The sequence below is a fragment of the Mytilus galloprovincialis genome, chromosome 6 (genome assembly GCF_965363235.1).
Source record: "Mytilus galloprovincialis chromosome 6, xbMytGall1.hap1.1, whole genome shotgun sequence".
Lineage (NCBI taxonomy): Eukaryota > Metazoa > Mollusca > Bivalvia > Mytilida > Mytilidae > Mytilus > Mytilus galloprovincialis.
In genome coordinates, this window is record NC_134843.1 from 72,562,160 (window position 1) to 72,582,492 (window position 20,333).

Genomic DNA, 20,333 nt, shown 5'->3' on the forward strand with positions numbered 1-20,333 from the left:
TCTAAGGTTGAAAGTGTGTTTTTATTATATTTCTAATCTAGTTTGCATGTGATTTACAGCTGAATATTTTACTGGCATTGTTGAAATCTTAAATAATCTAGTTTAAGACTTTTGAAATGAATATACTTTAAAACAATTTTACAGGTTTATCTGACCAATTGTCTGTTGTCATGTTGAAACAATAAAATATCAAGACACCAACTAAAATATTATCTAGCAAAGTTCATTTAATGCATAACGATGTATTTGTTCACGAAAACAATGACAAATAACGTTTTTAAGTTGAAGAGCATCACTTTTGTTATGTCTAAACACCAAAAAGTCGAAAACAAACTGCTGTTTCCGAACAGTTTATTGTATTAGAATATTTATAAATTAACAGATACCAGAGATGTTAATATCATTTCCTGATGTATGCATGGTCATCTTGTAGAATATATATCAATTTTTATATTGTAGGCTGTTTTTGTCGAGAAATTAATACCCATATTTTCCTATATACATGTACATGTAAGCAGTCAAATTTACTGTTAAATCAAATTCATTTTTTTATTCATAATAACTTAATATGACTTTAAAAAATGTCATATTCCAACAAAACAAGGTGCATACAATACAAAAACACATATATCCAAAAAGGTTGTTGGACAAAATTTCTTATTTCTGCCTGGTTTTCTCTGGCATTGCTGTTCCTGACCAACATCGCAAAAATAAATATGGAACGTCGACAGTGTGAGTGCTATATAGACAGTCAAGGTCGTTAATTGTCCCATCATCATTACTACTTCAATTAAGTTTTTAATTTACTCTATTTCTATGGTAATTTGTCCCTTTCCGAATCCATTGTAAACAAATGAAATTAACGTGCGGTTGCCGGTGATCTTAAAAGATCATTGGATGATTCTAAGGATTTTAAAATTTTTAACCATTTTAGCTAACTGAAAGAATAAATATGCTAAGGTGTTAATTAAAGTTACAACTTCGTGGAACGTGGAAGGCTCTCGAAAGGGATTTTCTTAAACAAAAAACAAACATTCATCTTTAATTCATTAGAGAAACAGATTCTTACATATTTACTCGTAGATTATCGGATTTATCCGATCTCGATAGGTAAATTATAAATTTTTAGTCAGAGTTCGCACTTGGTCGATGCCACTTCTGGTGGACGTTTCGTCTCCCAGGGTATCACCAGCCCAGTAGTTAACACTTCGGTGATGACATAAATACCAATAATGTGGTCATTTTTATAAATTTCAAGTTTACAAATCTTTGATTTTTTTCGAAATAATAAGGATTTTCTTATCCCAGGCAAAGATGACCTTAGCCGTATTTGACAAACTTTTTGGAATTTTTTATTCTCAATGCTCTTCAACTTTGTACTTGTTTGACATCATAATTTTTTTGATATGAGCGTCACCGATGAGGCTTATTTAGACGAAACATTAATAATCAATTATTCACTTGCAATTGAATATTGTGACCTCTGTAACCCTACATTAGCAAAGGATTCAGAGCGGAATCAAACAAACGTCTAATGATCAGCAAGGTAAACGACTAGGTACGATGGAAATTATAATCTATCCAAACTACAAACATGTTTATATTTATATCATTCTCCAACAAAGTGAATTAAAGCTATTATATGAATTGTAATGATCCCATTTACAATTTAAACTCGCCTTTACTTCCATTATCGGAATTAAATCAATTAAAGGAAAAGTTCAACTGGACATAATTTAGATAATCACATATTGAAACACTAAAATAAATGTGGTCATCTGTATTTAACTGGCCATAATTTTGAATAAGTAGTTAATTGCAATAAGGTTAATATAGTCATTTAATATCTCGCTTTAGTCTATAATTGTCTATATTTTATTTATATTTAAAATGGTTGTCATATGTATCATCCTTCTTGAACACGATAGTGTTACACTCGTCCCCAACAAAAGAAACGATATCTAAGTCCAAACTGTTAACACTTTTGTAGGAATTATTGTTTATTCGCTTGTAACATTTATTTTTCCATTCTTCACCGTAGGTCGACATTGTTATTCATCGTAGTATAGAGTTTATAAAGTTGGTACTTCTTGTGTCCATCACTTTGAATTGTTCCTCGTCGTAAGTTGAAATTGATGTTCATCGTCGTCTAGAGTTTTTATCGTTATATATCTATATATGTTAAATATTGTTATCCATGTATATTTCTGGTACATCGTATCTACATAATTCGGTCCCTTCAAAGCAACCATTCAGTACGTTGATCATCTATCCGAGGATAAAACTGCTTAATAGAAAAAGACTTCTAATCTTTGGAGGGTGAAGAGGCAGTGACGTGCTCATCTCTGTTGTCCGGTCCATCGACCTTTGGATAAACATCACCATCTCCATCCGGTCTACCATTTGACCATAACCAGATTGACCATTACCATTTCGACCACTACCAGTTTGATCATTACCAGTGTGACCATTACCAGTTTGACCATTACCAATTTGCCATACCAATCAAGCCAGTGTCAGTTCCTGTTTACTCTTATCAATCTTGGCCACCCATTCTGAGCACTTAAAATTTTGAATTATCTTAAAACAAATAAAAAATGTTTTTGCGAAAACAAATAATTAGATTATTATAAAAATCGTTATGAAAGCACTACCACTTATAATTGAAGATAACGATCTAATTGACATTGGCTTCATCTGTGTATCAACCTTACCTACTTCATTATTTTAGTTTCAGAAATGTCATCAAGGATTTCTTTCAAATCGACTAAGTTACATAAATTATCGATTACAACTAAAAAAAATTTAGTAGCCCATTCTTTATTAAATAATTGAGAGCGAGTGAATAAATTATCGGGAGCCTTGATTGCCCATTCATCCACAAATTAATACATGCAGGGCATGTTATCTATGCAAAAACCAGGGGTGTTCAAGAGATGAATGTATTCATTTTTAGTTTCCATTCTGAAAAGCACAATTTATTCATGTGTAATAATTATAAATATATACTTCATTTATTTATCTATTTATCTTATTACATTTTTTATTTGGAACAGACATCTAAGACCGCTTTAGCAAGAAGAATATTTAAATCAGTCTCAGGAGTTTCATTTGTCGTTTTATATTCAAATGTTCCGTTACCGTGTGCCCCATTTGCCATTTAGACAATCATTTCGTGTTCACTGTAAGAAGAAGTTACAACCTCTGCAATACCCATATCGTACTCCATTGTTACATGGTCTGACTTTGTGCGTAATTTCTTACTTTTTAACCTTTTTAAAATCAATTAGAGGTATGTCATCTTCTGATGACCAATCTTCTCTTCAGCCCATGTTGTCATTTTAGCTTGTGACGTTTCTAGTTCTGATGATTCATCATCTGAATCGTTTGGAGGAACAACATATACAGATTTCCGTAAAAGAGGGACGAAAGATACTAACGGGACGGTCAAACTCATAAATCTAAAACAAACTGACAACACCATGGCTAAAAATAAAAAAGACAAACAGAAAAACAATAGTACACATGACACAACATAGAAAAGTAAAGAATAAACAACACGAACCCCACCAAAAATAGGGGTGATCTCAGGTGCTCTGGAAGGGTGAGCAGATCCTGCTCCACATGCGGCACCAAGTAAAGGTTTACCTAGATTTTCTTTTGGAATATCCCATTCAAAGTTTGCGGGACATATATGGATCGCATGTGCCTTAGAAGTCTTGTAAGTCAATTGATTCTTTAGTTTATAACTTATAGTAGACGTCTGTTTAAAAATTCTATAGTAGGGGGTCCATTTATTGTCTAACTTGGAGGTTTTCCTATGAATTTTAAAATAAACAGGGTCACCCTTTTTGAAATCAATTTCCACAGCATTTTTAATTGTATATTTGTTTTGTCTTTTCTTTTACAATTTAGAAAATTTAAAACATCAAATGAGCATATAAGGTCACTTAAACATCATGTTGTTTGTATAATGGAGACCGTCAAATTGTAATGAATCAAATCATAAATTGCTTCTTTATACCTTCTTTATTACTTTCTTAGGTTAAGAAAATCTGTTAAATTAAAGCACAAACATAATTCAATGTCTTTATTGATAATCGTCTAAATATCGGTGTTATCACTTTTTTATGGATCCAAGTCTGTTTTCGCTTAAATGATACAACAGCAGAAGTTGGGTCCACAGTTAGTTTTGAAACACCCTTTGACGCCATATTTCCATGCGACTACATATGGTTGGTATGGGAAGTCCTCCATGCCACGACTTGAGTAAATATGAAAAGCATTAACACAACGAGCTGTGCTGAAAAACATATAAAAGAACACTGTTGACACTTACTTATAATTCTAAGATTGCAAAACAAGTAAAGTCACATAAATGATGAACTTCGGTGAAAACTATATACGGACAGTTTCTAATCTAATTGCAAAATCCAACGCTCAAAAACATCAAACAAATGCATAACAACTGTTATATAACAAGTGGTGGATTCAAAAGGGTTTTAAAGCTAACTAAATATCTCACTTGTATGACATGTGTTTACATTTCCAATATATTATCAGCGATGTGTGAACAAATATTTATCTTACCTCCTATACATTTCTATGAATATGATTGGTTAAAAGCGTCCGCGTGCAAACCGTGTATATTCAATATTAGGTTAGTAGGGGGGCGGGGCTTATTCCATACACGGTTAGTAGTGGAGTTACGTCCCTTTGTATAGTAAAGATGGCGTCGACGAGAGGTTCGAAACGTTTCGCAACCACAACAAATGAAGAAATTGATGCAAAAAGATTGAATATGAATGCGGAAAATACCTTAAAAGCAAACAGAAAGTGTGCTAATATACTGCGGGACTATCTTCAGGAGAAACAACAAGATGATGACTTTGAAAAATTTGATTGTGTCCGACTGAATGAGACTCTGTGTCATTTTTATGTCGACCTACGGAAAGGGGATGGTGAACGATACAAAGCATCGTCACTGGAGTCCATCAGGCATGGCATTAACAGATACCTTAAGGCTCCTCCGCACAGTAAAACGTTTGATATTGTGAAGGATTCTCCATTTAATGACAGTAACGCAAACTTTACAGCCGTCTTGGCAGAATCGAAACGTTTTGGACAAGGTGACGTTGAACATTTCCCCGTTATTAATGAAGTTGATCGTGAAACACTGTATACATCTATGTATCTTTCATTTACAACTCCAACTGGCCTGGCAAATAAAGTTCAGTTTGACATCAGACTTTATTTTTGCAGAAGAGGAATTGAAAATATGCACAGTATGACCAAATGTACCTTCACAATTAAAACTGACATTAAAACAGGATTAAAATATGTTACTAAGGCAAAAGATGAACTTACTAAAAACCATAGGGAATCGGATAAGGAGCTTGTATCTGGAGTAATGCCAGAATCACCAGGTGAGTGTATGACAATAAGGGGGGGGGTGTTATTAGACAATTGAAAGGATGAGAAAACAAAGATAATTAGAACATTACACCATACTAATTGTGTATAAAAAATATATGATAAAATTGAGAATAGAAATGGGGAATGTGTCAAAGAGATAACAACCGACCAAATAAAAAACAACAGCATTACTAACTTTATATCAAATATACAACATTGGCGATTGCCACACAGACATGAATGACAATCAATGATATTCCTGAAAATATAAAAACTTAAAACAACAAGTACATTTAGTAACTATAAATAGTTATGAAAGGTAGCAATATCATTATCTAATTATAGACTAAGACAGGAACCTGTAATTTATTGTTGTGTTGTTTATTGCTGTAAGTAAAATGCATATCATACATGTATTTCTCATTTGAATAAATTTACATGTGTCATTTTGGAACCTTCTACATGTCTGATATATCAATGTAAATACAAGAAATACATATACCCATTGTTGAAGGCTGTACGGTGACCTGTCACCTATAGTTAAACGTTGTTAATGTCTGTGTCATTTTGGTCTCTTGTGGACAGTTGTCTCATTGGCAATCATACCACATCTTCTTTTTTATATATAGTATCTACGTCTTAGTTGTTGATGTTAAACCTGAAAATAACTAAATGATTACTCTATATTTCAGGATCTGTGTATTGTCCTGTTGCCTCATACGAGAATTATATTCGTAGATTACATCCATCAAATGATCGTTTATGGCAGAAACCGTTGGATAGTTTTTCCACAGAGGCTGATGTCTGGTATTGTAATATGCCACTAGGAGAAAAAAAACTAAGTACATTTATGTCAGAACTCAGTAAGAAGTGTAAGTTGTCTATTGTTTATACCAATCACTCAATACGAGCAACTGGTGCCACAGTTTTATCACAAAACATGTATGGATCTGCGCAAATAATGGCAGTCACTGGGCACAAGTCCGTACAGTCACTCACAACGTACCAGCGTGTTGATACTAACGAGAAAATTAAAATGGGTAAAACTATATCTGACAATCTTGTGCAAAGAGCAGTTATTGCTTCCAACCATACATGCAATAGATCCAAAAGTGATGATAGTGGGTCATTTATGGAACAAATACAAGATATTGACATTGGAGATATTTTAGGAGACTTTGATGACAACGGGCCGAAGCCCATCCAATACAGACAAACAACCACATGCATGCAGTCGACAAAACCTCAGAGTCAGATCTTCTATGGCAATGTAACTGTTATACACAACCTTACCATCAACAAGTAGTTGTGAGGAAATTATTACACTTGTCATGTTGACATCAACATTTATTTTTCAATTTGTACACAAAAAATGTGTTGCATGTTGACTTCGACACTATTTGTCGCCTAAATGTATTGAACATTTTGTTTTAATTAATATTGTTATATCAAGGTTATTGATATTAAATTGTTAATGTTGACATTTGTTTTTCTCTTTCAATAAGACCAATGAAAGTAGATTCTTAAAGTTGTAGATTTGAACACTTTGATATAAAGACCTGGTATGATTGTAAATGAGACAACTCTAGTCGAGATTCAACAAATAAAGATAGTCGGTAAGATAAATTCGTTACATAGTGTGCTAGTAACCTAATACGATATATACGGGGTAAGTAAATTCCATATGGAATTTACTTACCCCGTATATATCGTATTAGGTCACTAACACACTATGTAACTAATAATACATGATATATAAGGAAACATAAAAGGCATACCGACAAAACACAATAGCTAAAATGAATGACTAAAATACAAGTACTTACAATAGCAAAATTACATAATGACGGGGTGCATACATCGTACTGTAAATATTTCTGATGTATGGAAAAATCAAAAAACGTTTAATTAAATAATATAAAAATACTCATCATTGAAATTTTATACGCCAGACGCTCGTTTTTCGTGAACAAAAGATTCAACAGTGAAGCTTGAAAAACAAAATGTGACTAAAGTACAAAGTAAATATCAGAATTGAAATAATTTACATACTCCGTATTATAGCAATTTCACCTGACCATATCGGGAAATAGGTATTTAGTCGGATCTTAACACGTACGTGTGATTTGTTTAAACCGGTTTTCGATAAAAAAAAATATACGAAATGTCAAAATGTTTAGGACTTAATTAAATTCGTATTTCGGTAAGATTGTGCAAGCATGCGATTTTTATTGCGTCTTACACTTTGAGAAGCGAATAATCTGTAACTACTTTATTCAAATATTCTATAAAAACGTTAATTTTGAGCTCTGAAAGTCAAGTGGCTAGAGAATTTTTCCTGTGGAAGTTTTAAAAAAGTGCAAAAAAATATTTTTACAGTGGGTTAGCTTTCATTATTCTTCACTATCTATAGATTAACAACTTTTGGTTATATTTATAATTCTATTTGAAATTATGAATTTTTATTGCAATAGATTAATATGCTACGTATTACTTGACTTTTTAAAATACCTTTAAATTTCGAATCAATGATAACATATATTAGATAATGTAAAATACCTTAAGGGACCATCACCAGTTGAATATTCATTCATAGTAGATGTGGCATCTGCACAAATACTTTCACAAGTCTTTCCTCCAGAACATGTACGTGGTATTGCTGATGCGTATGCAACATCCTGGGCCACGCCCATGCAGGCAGATTGTGCCATCTGATGGTCTGAGCCAACGCTGACTTGTATGTTACCAAGAATAACTATAGAAAATATCATTTGTTTTAAATAATACAAATGTTCGTCATGTGAACAACTGGATTTGATATTTTGGGTATATTAATCGACTCAAAGATAAAAGTAAATATTACTCGTATTAGATAATCGCATTGGTGAAACCAAAATAAACCATTGATAAGAACGAACTAAAAATACAAATAAATGTTTAATTCCCTTTCATATTTCATATTTTAACTTTTTAAATTGAAGGCAATATAAAATATATTTATTTTACTCAAATTATATCAATGTCAATCTAAAACAGAATATTTTTTACTTGTTTTTATAAAGTCAAAGCGCAAGGTTTACAAATAAATATAAATTTATATAACAAAAACTTACCAAAACAAAACAACAGACAATAAAGGGTTAAGCTCCCCATTTTAGGTAGTTTCTATCTATAAACTATCTATAAGCACTATGAGTTGTTTCATTTTCAAATCACGATATTTATATCTTTTACCCAAGTCATGAATTTGTATGTTTAATCGCTGATTGGTCAAATGTAAAAATAAATTTGATTGGCCAAATGTAAAAATAAATTTGATTGGCCAAATGTTTAAGTGTAATAAGCCCTTAGACTACTTGAACAGACTGCAATTTATTGGAGCGATTGGTTTGATCGTGGTATATGAACCGCCTCTTTTTTAACACATTTTTTTAGTTTCATATTTTCGTGAATATTATTTGTAATTTGTACATCATAACAAGAAAAATATACATGTTAAGCCTTCCTTTTCGCAATACGCTAACATGATCAATTTTAAATCTTTTCCACAAAATTTTGATTTCTATGGGAAATGGTTGTGAACAAATCTATAACGGAAAGTGCGAAGTTGTTCATCAAAATTGGGTACAGATTGGTCACCTTATTTTAATAGAATTGAACACATTTACGAACCGCATGTGGTTAATTTATTTTATCCATATACATGTCATTCAGTATACACTGACAAGGTCGTAATCTCTTTCAACAATACTATGGTTACGAAATAGATATATATTTAAAATACAATATGTATCGCTGATAGAACACTTGAGCTGATAAGCTCTTACCTTGCAGTGTTTTATCTATTTTTCTACGCGGGCTATTTTGTGTGCAACACATTTTTTTATGTTTTTTCTTCATAGACAGAAAATAAATTACAACTATTCCTTCATTAATTGAAAAAAATCACAAGCATTTGATAGCAGATATATTTAATAAATTCATAAAAAGGAGAACAAAAGGCCGTTATAAAAAGAAATAAAGAAAATTCAGGTTTTTGAGACAGCACTGGATGGCGTTAACTGCAGTTGCATTTTTGACCCCACACTAGGCATTTATGTTAGGTTATGATTCTAGCCACATTTGGACGGGGGTTCCATACTTGTGATGCCGCAAATCTTAAGGACCATAACTTGAGTTTTAATGTCTAGGAACATAAACAATGTTTACATACCTGACAACATAATTAGTTTTTATTACAACCGGATCTTAAATAAATACATTTTGTAAAGGAAAATTTTATTAATGTTTTGAAGGTCTCCGAGACAACTGATCTCATTCTACGAGTTTAAAGTTATAGAAGGTTTGAAATCCGCAGAAGTGTTTCGTATGAGCTTTGATGGTTTTCATAAATAAAGCGAAGCGCTCGATCTTGCATTGTTTTCTATTTTTCTGGTATTTAATTCACCACTCAGGTTGTTACAGAAATCACATCTTGAAAGGAATTTCCATACTTTTATAAAGTATTGCCATCAGCATAATTGTAAAAAGAACAAAGTATTTATAAAAATATTGAATAGGATTTGTCCAAGGATGGAACTTTTGTGGTTCCCAATCAAATATGTCAGGCATACCAATTAATTTTGGTTTACTTTCACACGCTGTTTTATTTTTGAAAAATAACCATATCACATATCAAGTGAGGATTGGGAGAGACCATAAATTGCAGTAGCAATTAGTCATGGGGGAGACAGTCGAATGTTTTTGACAAGTCCATTAGGATAGCAGCAAAGTATATACACTTACCGGTCTATAATTTCCCTTTTCTAATATACTGTAATGATCTACAAACTGACCCCCCTTTTTATTACAAGAGGTTGTGTAAGTTATTAACTTTGCACAGTACTTTTACTTAACGTAACGTATGTTACAGTTAATGGTATAGTTCATTTACATAAATATTTGGTATATGAGATTGGTAAATGTAAGCACATGTAGAGGAGTCAACATATATGATACAGTTTGTGTACGAAGTGGGACATCTGGTTTTCAGGTTTTAGAGGATTTCTTTCGTTTAAGCAAATGGCAGCTGTTTCAGAGGTTATACGTCGGTTGGACTTCTTCTTGTCTTACTTTTAAGCATGCCAACATTTCATTTTTGTTTCAAATTGTTGTCTTATCAGTCAATGTTTACAAACTCCTGATGTACAAAATTCCATAGAGGATGTGTATTCGAAAGTTAACTTTGCGCATGTGCGTACTTGGATGAAAATAGAAGGAAACTTTCAGAGGCTCCATATGGGTAAATTCATCCCGATTCTATATTTGGTAATAGTTTTCAATGGAATAAAGTTTATTTGAGGTTTATTTAACGAAAGCTTTATTATATTGGTAGTAAAAAGAAGTAACACGGTGTTGGGATGAAAATACGAGATTCTAATCGTTACCTAAGAGATGGCGAATTTCGCGCCACTCTTGGCTGTAACTATGGGGACACCATAGGGACAGCTAAATTTTAGCAATTGCTATAGCTACATAGCATCATCATATAAAACAAGAGCGTTTGGCTTATTCGAGGTTCTGGGATTCGACAATCAAAGAGGATAGGACATACGGGAACAATTACAGAATTCACAAAAAGAAAAGGTACAGAGAAAATTTATTTTATTTAATGACTTTAATATAAAAACATATATATTTTATAGCTTATTTAAGCTTTAAAATTACTTTACTGAGGTGATTCTCACAATTTATTACACATTTCAAGAAGAAACAAGCTATTCAGGACGAAAATATAAATTTATACTTCAACATTAAAGTGACTGAAGTGAGTTCTAGTCGGACATAATTCCGAAAAGAGAACATTTGCGTACACATATTTATTCATATACGGGGTTAATCTCGATATATTGATTTGATATAAGGCTCGAATATTTGGTACAAGGCTCGAATATTTGGTACAAGGCAGACTAACCCGTTTAAAAAGATTAGCTCATGAAGTCAAAGTAAAGAAAAAGACAACTAAAGAACAAATTAACTTAATTGTAACGTTTGAAATCCTGTCATAAAAATAGCAATAGAAGTCAAATAAATCATATATTGTATACATGTATTACATTATTTCTCGATTTGATTAACGTATTTTCCTAATCCCATGAACCACATCCTTATTTTATTAGTAGAGTTAAATGTGTCACGTACACGCTACCCAAACCCGTGACATATAAAGTGGTGGCTGGCGGTGGGATATAGCTTCGTTTATTAAACTTGCGAGTTATTTCGTGAGATCGAACTATACAGCCTGATGAATAAAATTTAGTGAACTGTACTGTAATAAATTTTCAAGCGATTTTGAAGTTTTTAACGTTTTAGATTCAAAACTTTTGGAAGTAAAATTGGTAGTTTACGTACGTTATTTTCTCAAGTTAATTTGAAAATACGACTCGTTTTTTGAGAAAGGATATTAAGAAATTATTTTGTTAAATGTGCATGAATAACGAAAATATTGGAAGACGAAAGCCAGCAAGGTCACAAGAAAACAAAGATAAAGATTACATTTCAGAAATGGAGGTGTGTGAATCACAAGACGAGGATTATGATAATGAAGAAATCAATCAACCTACAGCAAATATCATGGGAAGAAGGAATGAGGGTCACGAAGAAAAGGCCGATAAAGAGAAAACCGGCAACTTAAAAATCTTCACAGCAAGTTCGGACAACGCTATTTTTAGACGTGAAATATCAACACCTATAAACGGAACTGTCATGGCAGCACTAAAGGAATTAAGCAACAGTTCAAGAGCGGCAGGAAGTCTTCAAACAATTACAGAATATTCTGGATGTATGGACCAACACAGTACTGAGAGGCTCAAGACAAGAACACCTTTAGAAGCAGAGGGTCAACAATTATTACATGAGAGATTTGTAGTAGATGTAATGAAGATATCCAAGCTAGACCATTAATGAATGCACACAGTCACACGGACGAAAAGGGAAATGACAGACAAAGAACAAGACATCACAATGGACTCGAGAAGGACATTTTTAAGAGACCAGAAAGAAATATAGAAAACATGCATAACCAGAACACAAGATTTCAAGATTTTCAAGATTGCTCAGGCCAAGGAGATCGTGTTCCCAGCAGGGAAACAAACAGACAAAGAAGCCCAGAATTCAGGACAGCAAACCAACACAGACAAGAGAACGTGTATGCTGCACCAAGGCAAGAAGTAAGACATTATGGAATTACAGGCTTTCAAGACTACTACATTCCAAGACCTACTGAGTACAGACCTTTATCACGACATCCATATTTGGGGACAGATAGACGGACACAAACAAGAAGTAACAGGACAGTAAATAGTTCAAATCCGAAGTTACCTGCATTTAATGGTAAGGACGACTGGAAAGTTTGGATAAACAGATTTGAGGCAATAGCAAGGAGGAGCTGGACAGAAGAAGAGAAGCTTGATGAACTACTGCCTAGAATTCAAGGAGAAGCGGGAGACTTAGTATTCACCCAACTAACAGTAGGAGTGTTAGATAGATACACTGATCTAGTAAGAGAACTAAGCTACAGATATAGAGTCATTGAAAATACAAAATCATTTAAAGTTAGATTTTCTAGCAGAAACCAGAAACCAAGAGAAAAGGCTGAGGAGTATGCTGCTGAATTGAAAAGATTGCAAGTAAATAGTTCAAATCCGAACCACAAAGCTTATCCCAACAGAGACAGACAACAAAGAAAAGAAGATCTGCTCGAGAGGTTCATGAGGGGTATATTAGATGAAGAAGTAAGATTTTTTGTGAATTATGTAAAGAAACCAGACGACATAGACGAAGCTGTATACTTAGTAAATGTAGTTGAACGCTTGTGTGAGAGAAGATCCAATAAATTGAAAGAGCCAAATGAGAGGTGAATTCAGGAAAATATAAGGAGAGCAAGTTCACTTTATGAGTGTAGTGATAGTGAAAAAGAGATTGAAGAAGAGGAAGAAGAAACATGTGATACAGCATATAGGCTAAAGGGAGCACACAATCAGAAACAAAATGGTCTTAGTTCTTCAAGCAATGAAAAGATTGACCAAAAGTTTTAAATACATGTACTAGTATTACTACAGAAGTTCATGTGTTTATATATTCCTGAATTATACCGTTAAACAGTTTATATTTGGATTAAATGTGTTTGAAATAGTTGTGCATGTTATTATGTAATGATTATCGTTCTATTCATTAAATTGTAAAAGTTTATACTTTTGCAAGAGTTATATGTTTGTTTTATTAGAAGTTGAAGAAATAAAGGTTCGACATATGTTGTTTTTACTGATGTTAAAAATGATAGACATGTATTTTCATGAAGACAATAAAATAACTGGTCCCTTTTAAATGATGACCATAAAGATATGCTACCGTTAATAGTTTTGAGTATAAATAATAGGAAAATTATTCAAGATAAATTGAATGCTGATTTCTGAATGACTAAAGTGGAATTTAGTTACCGGTAATTGATGAGTGAAAATAGTTCAGAGGGGCTATTAATTATTTTTGTTTTTGGTTGCTGTGAGGGACCTGGATGTTAATTCCCACTTGCCCAAACAAAACCATGCGTTGAAGATGTTTTATATGAGTTATAGACGGAGTTTTATAGAAGCTCAAGTAGTGAATTTTTGGTTACTGTGAGGGACCTGGATGTTAATTCCCACTTGCCCAAACAAAACCATGTGTTGAAGATGCGTTTATGAGTTATAGACGGAGGATTATAGGATTTTGATTTGTGATTATGTTGTGTGGTTGCTGTAAGGGACCTGGATGTTAATTCCCACTTGCCCAAACAAAAACCATGTTTTGAGATGTTTAGTGATAATTATGTTTTATATGAGTGTTAAAAAGTACGAAGAGACATTCTTACTGTGAATATTTTGAGAATTTGGTTACCGGTAATAATAATTTGAATATTGCAAAGGACTTGGATGTTAATTCCCATTTGCCTGAGCTTCAAGAGTAACCAAATGATAGGGGTGAATGAAAATGAGGAACTTTTGTCATTCAGAGATCAGACCCAATTTCAGAGATCAGACCCACATTCAAAGATCAGACCCAATTTCAGAGATCCGACACAAATTTAGAGATCAGTCGTAGTTTTAAAAAGTTTTTATCTGGTTCCCGGTTGTAGGTAGCAGTATAAGGTAATAAATCACACCAAAGTCTAATGTGGCACTTTGTATATATAGGGGCCAGCTGAAGGACACCTACGGGTGCGGGAATTCTCGCTACATTGAAGACCCATTGGTTGCCTTCGGCTGTTGTTTGCTCTATGGTCGGGTGGTTGTCGCTTTGACATATTCACCATTTCCTTTCTCAATTTTATATTTTAAAAGTTGTTAGTGTATTAGAAAAAGGGAATTTTACTTAATGTAAACTTCTTATGTTTTTCAGATGGCTTCAAATATCTTAAATGCAAAAGCACCTGTTTCAAAGAGGGGGATGCGTATGAGTGCGTAAGGTGCCAGACTACCAAGCCAGTGATCAACTCTTACAAATACGTCGTCAATCATATAAGAAAACAGCACTTGCTAGCCACACAGTGTCCATATTGGTGCACCCTGTGTGACTACAGGTGTGACACACAGGAGGAATTAGCGAAGCATGTTGACACATATCCTGTGCGCAAGAAGATAGTGGGTATCCAAAAGACGTCAGGAGTTACCATCAACCCTGACAGTTTCTTTGGACACTCTGACATGACGTATTTTATATCCAGTGATGACATTGTTGCCTTCAACAAGGAGAAAAGCCAGGAGCATTACAGCCAAAAAAGAAAGGAAAATGGAAGGACAGCGGCACGTACTGTGGAGGAATGCCTTAAAGTGCCAGAAGCAAATACTCTGAGTCAGCAGATACTGGCAGTTCTGCCGTCTTCTGAGGAAAGAGATGAGATGGGAGAATATGATGCTGTTACAGTTGCGTCAGGTGATTTGGACAATACTGAGGTGGTGCATGTGACTACAGTTGCTGAAACACCAAGATTAGAATCCGACAATTCTTCAACAACATCCTCTTCAACATCATCCAAATCTACGTCCAAAGAGGAAATGGACAAGCAAATGCAAAACTTCACCTCCCAACTGAACAAGAACTTAAAAGAAGCATCCAAATTTATAAACAAGAGTTTTAAACTAGGGGAAGAAAATGTGAAACAATTAACCTCAATGGTCGGGAAGCAAACCAAGGCTTTCAATAAAATGGCTAATGAACTAAAAGGATTAAACCAGTGGTTAAGGGATAACAATGAACAAAAAACTGCAGATAAAGACAACAGAGAAATTAGAGAAAATACTAATAGGGATAATAGGGACAATCATAGAGATAGTAGAGAGTACAGGGACTATAGAGATAGAAGATATCATCCTTATAGATAGATAGATGCTCAAACAGTAGTCAGTGATTTGACTTCAATTGTGACAAGTTGTTTTATGAACAGTGACATTTTTCGCATCATATATATATATATATATATAAATGAAGTCAACAGTTTTAATGTTTTATGCCTTTATTTAAAGGAGTAGGTCCGGTAAGGGCCGATTTTGGCCTCAAATTTCAAGTTTGTCTAACGAAAGATTTTAGACACTTTTTAAACACTTAAGTGTCTATTTCAATTGATTCAATAAGTATATATAAAATATTTTGACTGATTTACTCATTAAAAACGCTCCGATTCTAGCTTAAATATAAAAAATATATCAAATAAGCCCAAAAATGTCACTTTTCAGTTGGTTTTTGTCAAAAATGAAAGTGGCCGCATCCGTGTTCATCCTCAACCTTTATATATGTTATGTCTTATCATCAAATACATCTTACATTTCAATATTAAGAATGAACACGAATGCGGCCACTTTCATTTAAGACGGAAACCGTCTTAAATTTAACTAAAATGCTGAAATTGTGAAGATTTCAGTAATTTAGCATGACTTTGTGATGCTTGTACACGATATATGTGCATTATATTGTCAAAAACAGCACATATTTATGTAGCAGAAGCATTCTTCTTTCAAATAAATAGCTAAAAGACTACATTTTCACAATTTTGTAAAACTGCTCTATTTTGGGGCCAAAAAGGGGTCTTACTGAACCTACTCCTTTGCAGTTCGGAGGACCTCACTTAAAACAAAGTGTATTGTAATGATCTACAAACTGACCCCCCTTTTTATTACAAGAGGTTGTGTAAGTTATTAACTTTGCACATTACTTATACTTAACGTAACGTATGTTACAGTTAATGGTATAGTTCATTTACATAAATATTTGGTATATGAGATTGGTAAATGTAAGCACATGTAGAGGAGTCAACATATATGATACAGTTTGTGTACGAAGTGGGACATCTGGTTTTCAGGTTTTAGAGGATTTCTTTCGTTTAAGCACATGGCAGCTGTTTCAGAGGTTATACGTTGGTTGGACTTCTTCTTGTCTTACTTTTAAGCATGCCAACATTTCATTTTTGTTTCAAATTGTTGTCTTATCAGTCAATGTTTACAAACTCCTGATGTACAAAATTCCATAGAGGATGTGTTTTCGAAAGTTAACTTTGCGCATGTGCGTACTTGGATGAAAATAGAAGGAAACTTTCAGAGGCTCCATATGGGTAAATTCATCCCGATTCTATATTTGGTAATAGTTTTCAATGGAATAAAGTTTATTTGAGGTTTATTTAACGAAAGCTTTATTATATTGGTAGTAAAAAGAAGTAACACGGTGTTGGGATGAAAATACGAGATTCTAATCGTTACCTAAGAGATGGCGAATTTCGCGCCACTCTTAGCTGTAACTATGGGGACACCATAGGGACAGCTAAATTTTAGCAATTGCTATAGCTACATAGCATCATCATATAAAACAAGAGCGTTTGGCTTATTTGAGGTTCTGGGATTCGACAATCAAAGAGGATAGGAGAGGGGGGGCGAGAGGGGGTCTCATCCCGATTTCCCGGTTTTAATTTAAGAAAATCCCGAAATCCCGGACACATTTTGTTAAAAATCCCGATCTCGATAAATTTGTTTTCAAACTTTAAAGTTTACAGTTTCAATGCTTACGATTTAAACGTCTCGGGTATGATTGAAAGTGACTAGTCTTTCATGTATTATCAGTATGACCGTGACGTAAATCTGCATATAAACATTTTTGTTCTCACAAATCTTCAGTAGCCAGTCAAAAAATTGGCCAAATTCCAGTTCAAGTCAATACAAGAACCTATACGACTATCACTGTAATCGTTTTGTAACGAAGAGAAATTTGAATCTATTGAGTCACCATTCCCAAAACCAATGTACCAAGTTACAGACATAAACAGAACTACAAATGTCATTTGAGAGATTTGTAGTCGAAATACTGTTTTACATTATAAAATTTAAAAAAAATACTTGTTAGGATAAATGAGTATGCTCAGGGCTGTATTCAACTACACAACTGATCACCAACAAGAAGCTGATCGACCGACCTTGGGATAATCAATAAAGATGAATAACAGGTCAATTTTTATAGTAGTGATTGGCAGGTATGACTTAATGTGGAGGTTCTTGTGGGGATACAACTAAGAAAAGTAGAAAGTTACGATACATTTTATGTAGAAACATGATCAAACATGTTTTAAAAATTAAAAATGAAGATCGTCTGTGACTTTAACAATTTTGTGAATTATTTGTTGGTCCATTAGAAATTTCAAAATGTACAGTGTTATAAATAATCGGCCAGTCTTGATGAAATCCGTAAAGTCCTCCCAGATCGAGAAACTGTCCGATTGGTGATAGTCTCCAGATCTCGGGATGTGTGATTACTACGAGAAGACGTATTCTGTGTTTGAAAGTCTACACCACTTTGTTCATCATCGTTATCATTGTCATCGTCGCTTTCTGAGGAGTATTGATCTGAAATATTCGCATCACCGTCTTTGAAATTGATTTGAGTACCCGAGGACGTTTTACTACGAGAAAACGTATTCGGTGTTTGCAAGTCGACACCACTTTGTTCATCATCTTTATCACTCTCATCGTCGCTTTCTGAGGAGTATTGATCTGAAATATTCGCATCACCGTCTTTGAAAGTAATTGAAGTGCCTGGAGTTGTTTTATTTGATTCATACATATTTAAGGGAAGCGTGCCACACTTGTATGCGGTGGTTTCAAGTCGAACAGTTCTTTGTCTAACACATTTTCCATGTGTGTTTGCCCATGTGTGTAAGAGACTTAGCTCATTTTTTGACGCAAATTGAGTTGTTGGTCGATCAAGTGACGGAATATTTTGAAGATGCATTATTGTGTCTGGAACAGGGTAATATGATGTTTCGTTTGTATAATAATGAGCTGCCCATTGTGTAATTCTTTTGACGCTTTCTCTAAAAATAATTCCGAAATCTCTACTGTACTGAAGTTTAGTTGGCAAACTCTGTTTGACGTGGCTCAATGCGTGCAAGTTCTCTACAACAGTGGTTAAACAGGATGACATGTCTGCCAGGTATAAAGGATTACTGGATAATACCTGACAGAATCTAATGAGTTGATCTTCCATCATTACCAACGAGTCCATGGTTTGTTTTGAGATGGTTCCCTCTGAACCATTTGTGTGTTTCTCAATATTTCCAATTCTCTTGACATTTGCTACGAGTTGTAAAAAGTATTGAACTGATTGCTGTACCATCTGTAGCGATTCATTGGGGTTGTAATGATGAACACTTGCCCCTTTCTCGTGTATAGAGAATGCTGCATATATTTTTTGCAAATGAAACAGGAAACGTTCGGTTTCACTAACTGTTGTGACTAATTTTATTTCGCCATATTTTGCGTCTGTAACATAAATATTTGTTCCGAATTCAACTGCGATTCCCATGATTTGGCCAAATGAGGAGAGTTCAGCAGATCCAGTTGAACAACCATCTAATCCAGAGCCTGCTATTACGGACATAACACCATCACGACTGAAACATTTCAGCTTTCTTTCTCCAATATCCCCAAATACCAGTCCATCTTTATAAATTGACACTGAACTTATTTCTGAGCAAATGTTGGATTGATTTTCAAAGATGTGAATTATACTCAAACTCTCTAAATTAATCGAGATAAGTCCTCCGCTCTCAGCTGATCTGCCTTTCCAGGAAATATAAAGTAAGCCATGACTGTAGCACATACATAAAACTGAGTGGACACCAACTGGATAGTCAAGCTTTTTGGTTGTTTGGCAAACTAACCCAACTCCATCTTTGGATATTGCCATTTCATACAATGACTTGAAGACATCACTGCTGCATAGCATCAAATCATCACCTGCAGTCGCTAGAACAGAGGGCCTTACTATATCACTGCCATTTAGGACATCTTTTGATGGTCTAGTTAGCTTGGTGTTGTTGATGTGTTGTTGTATACGCTCACGTATTGTATTGGCAGTACCATCCAAATTTAAGCCAAATTCCCTAGCCAGAGTTGTTAAACTAACTTTTGATCGATGCGATTTAAGCTGAATACCGATATCTTTACCAATTCCAAACACCAAGACATTCAGATCACGTTGACAGACGTAGCAAATACCAGATTCCAAAACGACACTCCTACAATCTTTGAGATCATTTTTGATAATCTTAACCTGCACTGGATTATGTAATCGAGCTTTGACGAGTTTTGTTGTTTTTGTCATTGGATCGTAGTTCAGGAAAACAAAATTACCAAGCCCGTCACAGTCGACAGCAATCGGATGCGGATACATACCGGGTTTATTGTCCTCCGTTGGGCGAAATCGATCAGGAATAAGGTTATGTACCACCATCCCAACTTCTTTCAATACATCTAGCAACTCATTGCTACTGAGTTTAATAACAGAAGCAACATCCATGCGGTCCTTATTTCTCACGCAGTCGACAGTAAGAAGTTTGCGCATTTTTTTCTTTACATCAGGAT

The 20,333-nt window shown here is 34.1% G+C and overlaps 1 protein-coding gene across 1 annotated transcript; it reads left to right on the forward strand.

The window, feature by feature from the left end:
* The first annotated feature begins 4,587 nt into the window (after window positions 1-4,587).
* LOC143080258 (uncharacterized protein KIAA1958-like) lies at window positions 4,588-7,062 on the forward strand. The gene is made up of 2 exons (XM_076255998.1): window positions 4,588-5,426; window positions 6,108-7,062. The coding sequence occupies exons 1-2, from the start codon at window positions 4,730-4,732 to the stop codon at window positions 6,719-6,721; spliced, it is 1,311 nt and encodes a 436-aa protein (XP_076112113.1). The 5' UTR covers window positions 4,588-4,729; the 3' UTR covers window positions 6,722-7,062.
* Window positions 7,063-20,333: the final 13,271 nt, after the last annotated feature.

What these genes read in the sequence shown, in the direction of transcription:
- LOC143080258 (XM_076255998.1), top strand. Translation starts at nt 4,730, where the DNA reads ATGGCGTCGACGAGAGGTTCGAAACGTTTCGCAACCACAACAAATGAA. An exon ending in AGTAATGCCAGAATCACCAG is followed by an intron (nt 5,427 to 6,107) that starts GTGAGTGTATGA and finishes TCTATATTTCAG; the next exon opens with GATCTGTGTATTGTCCTGTT.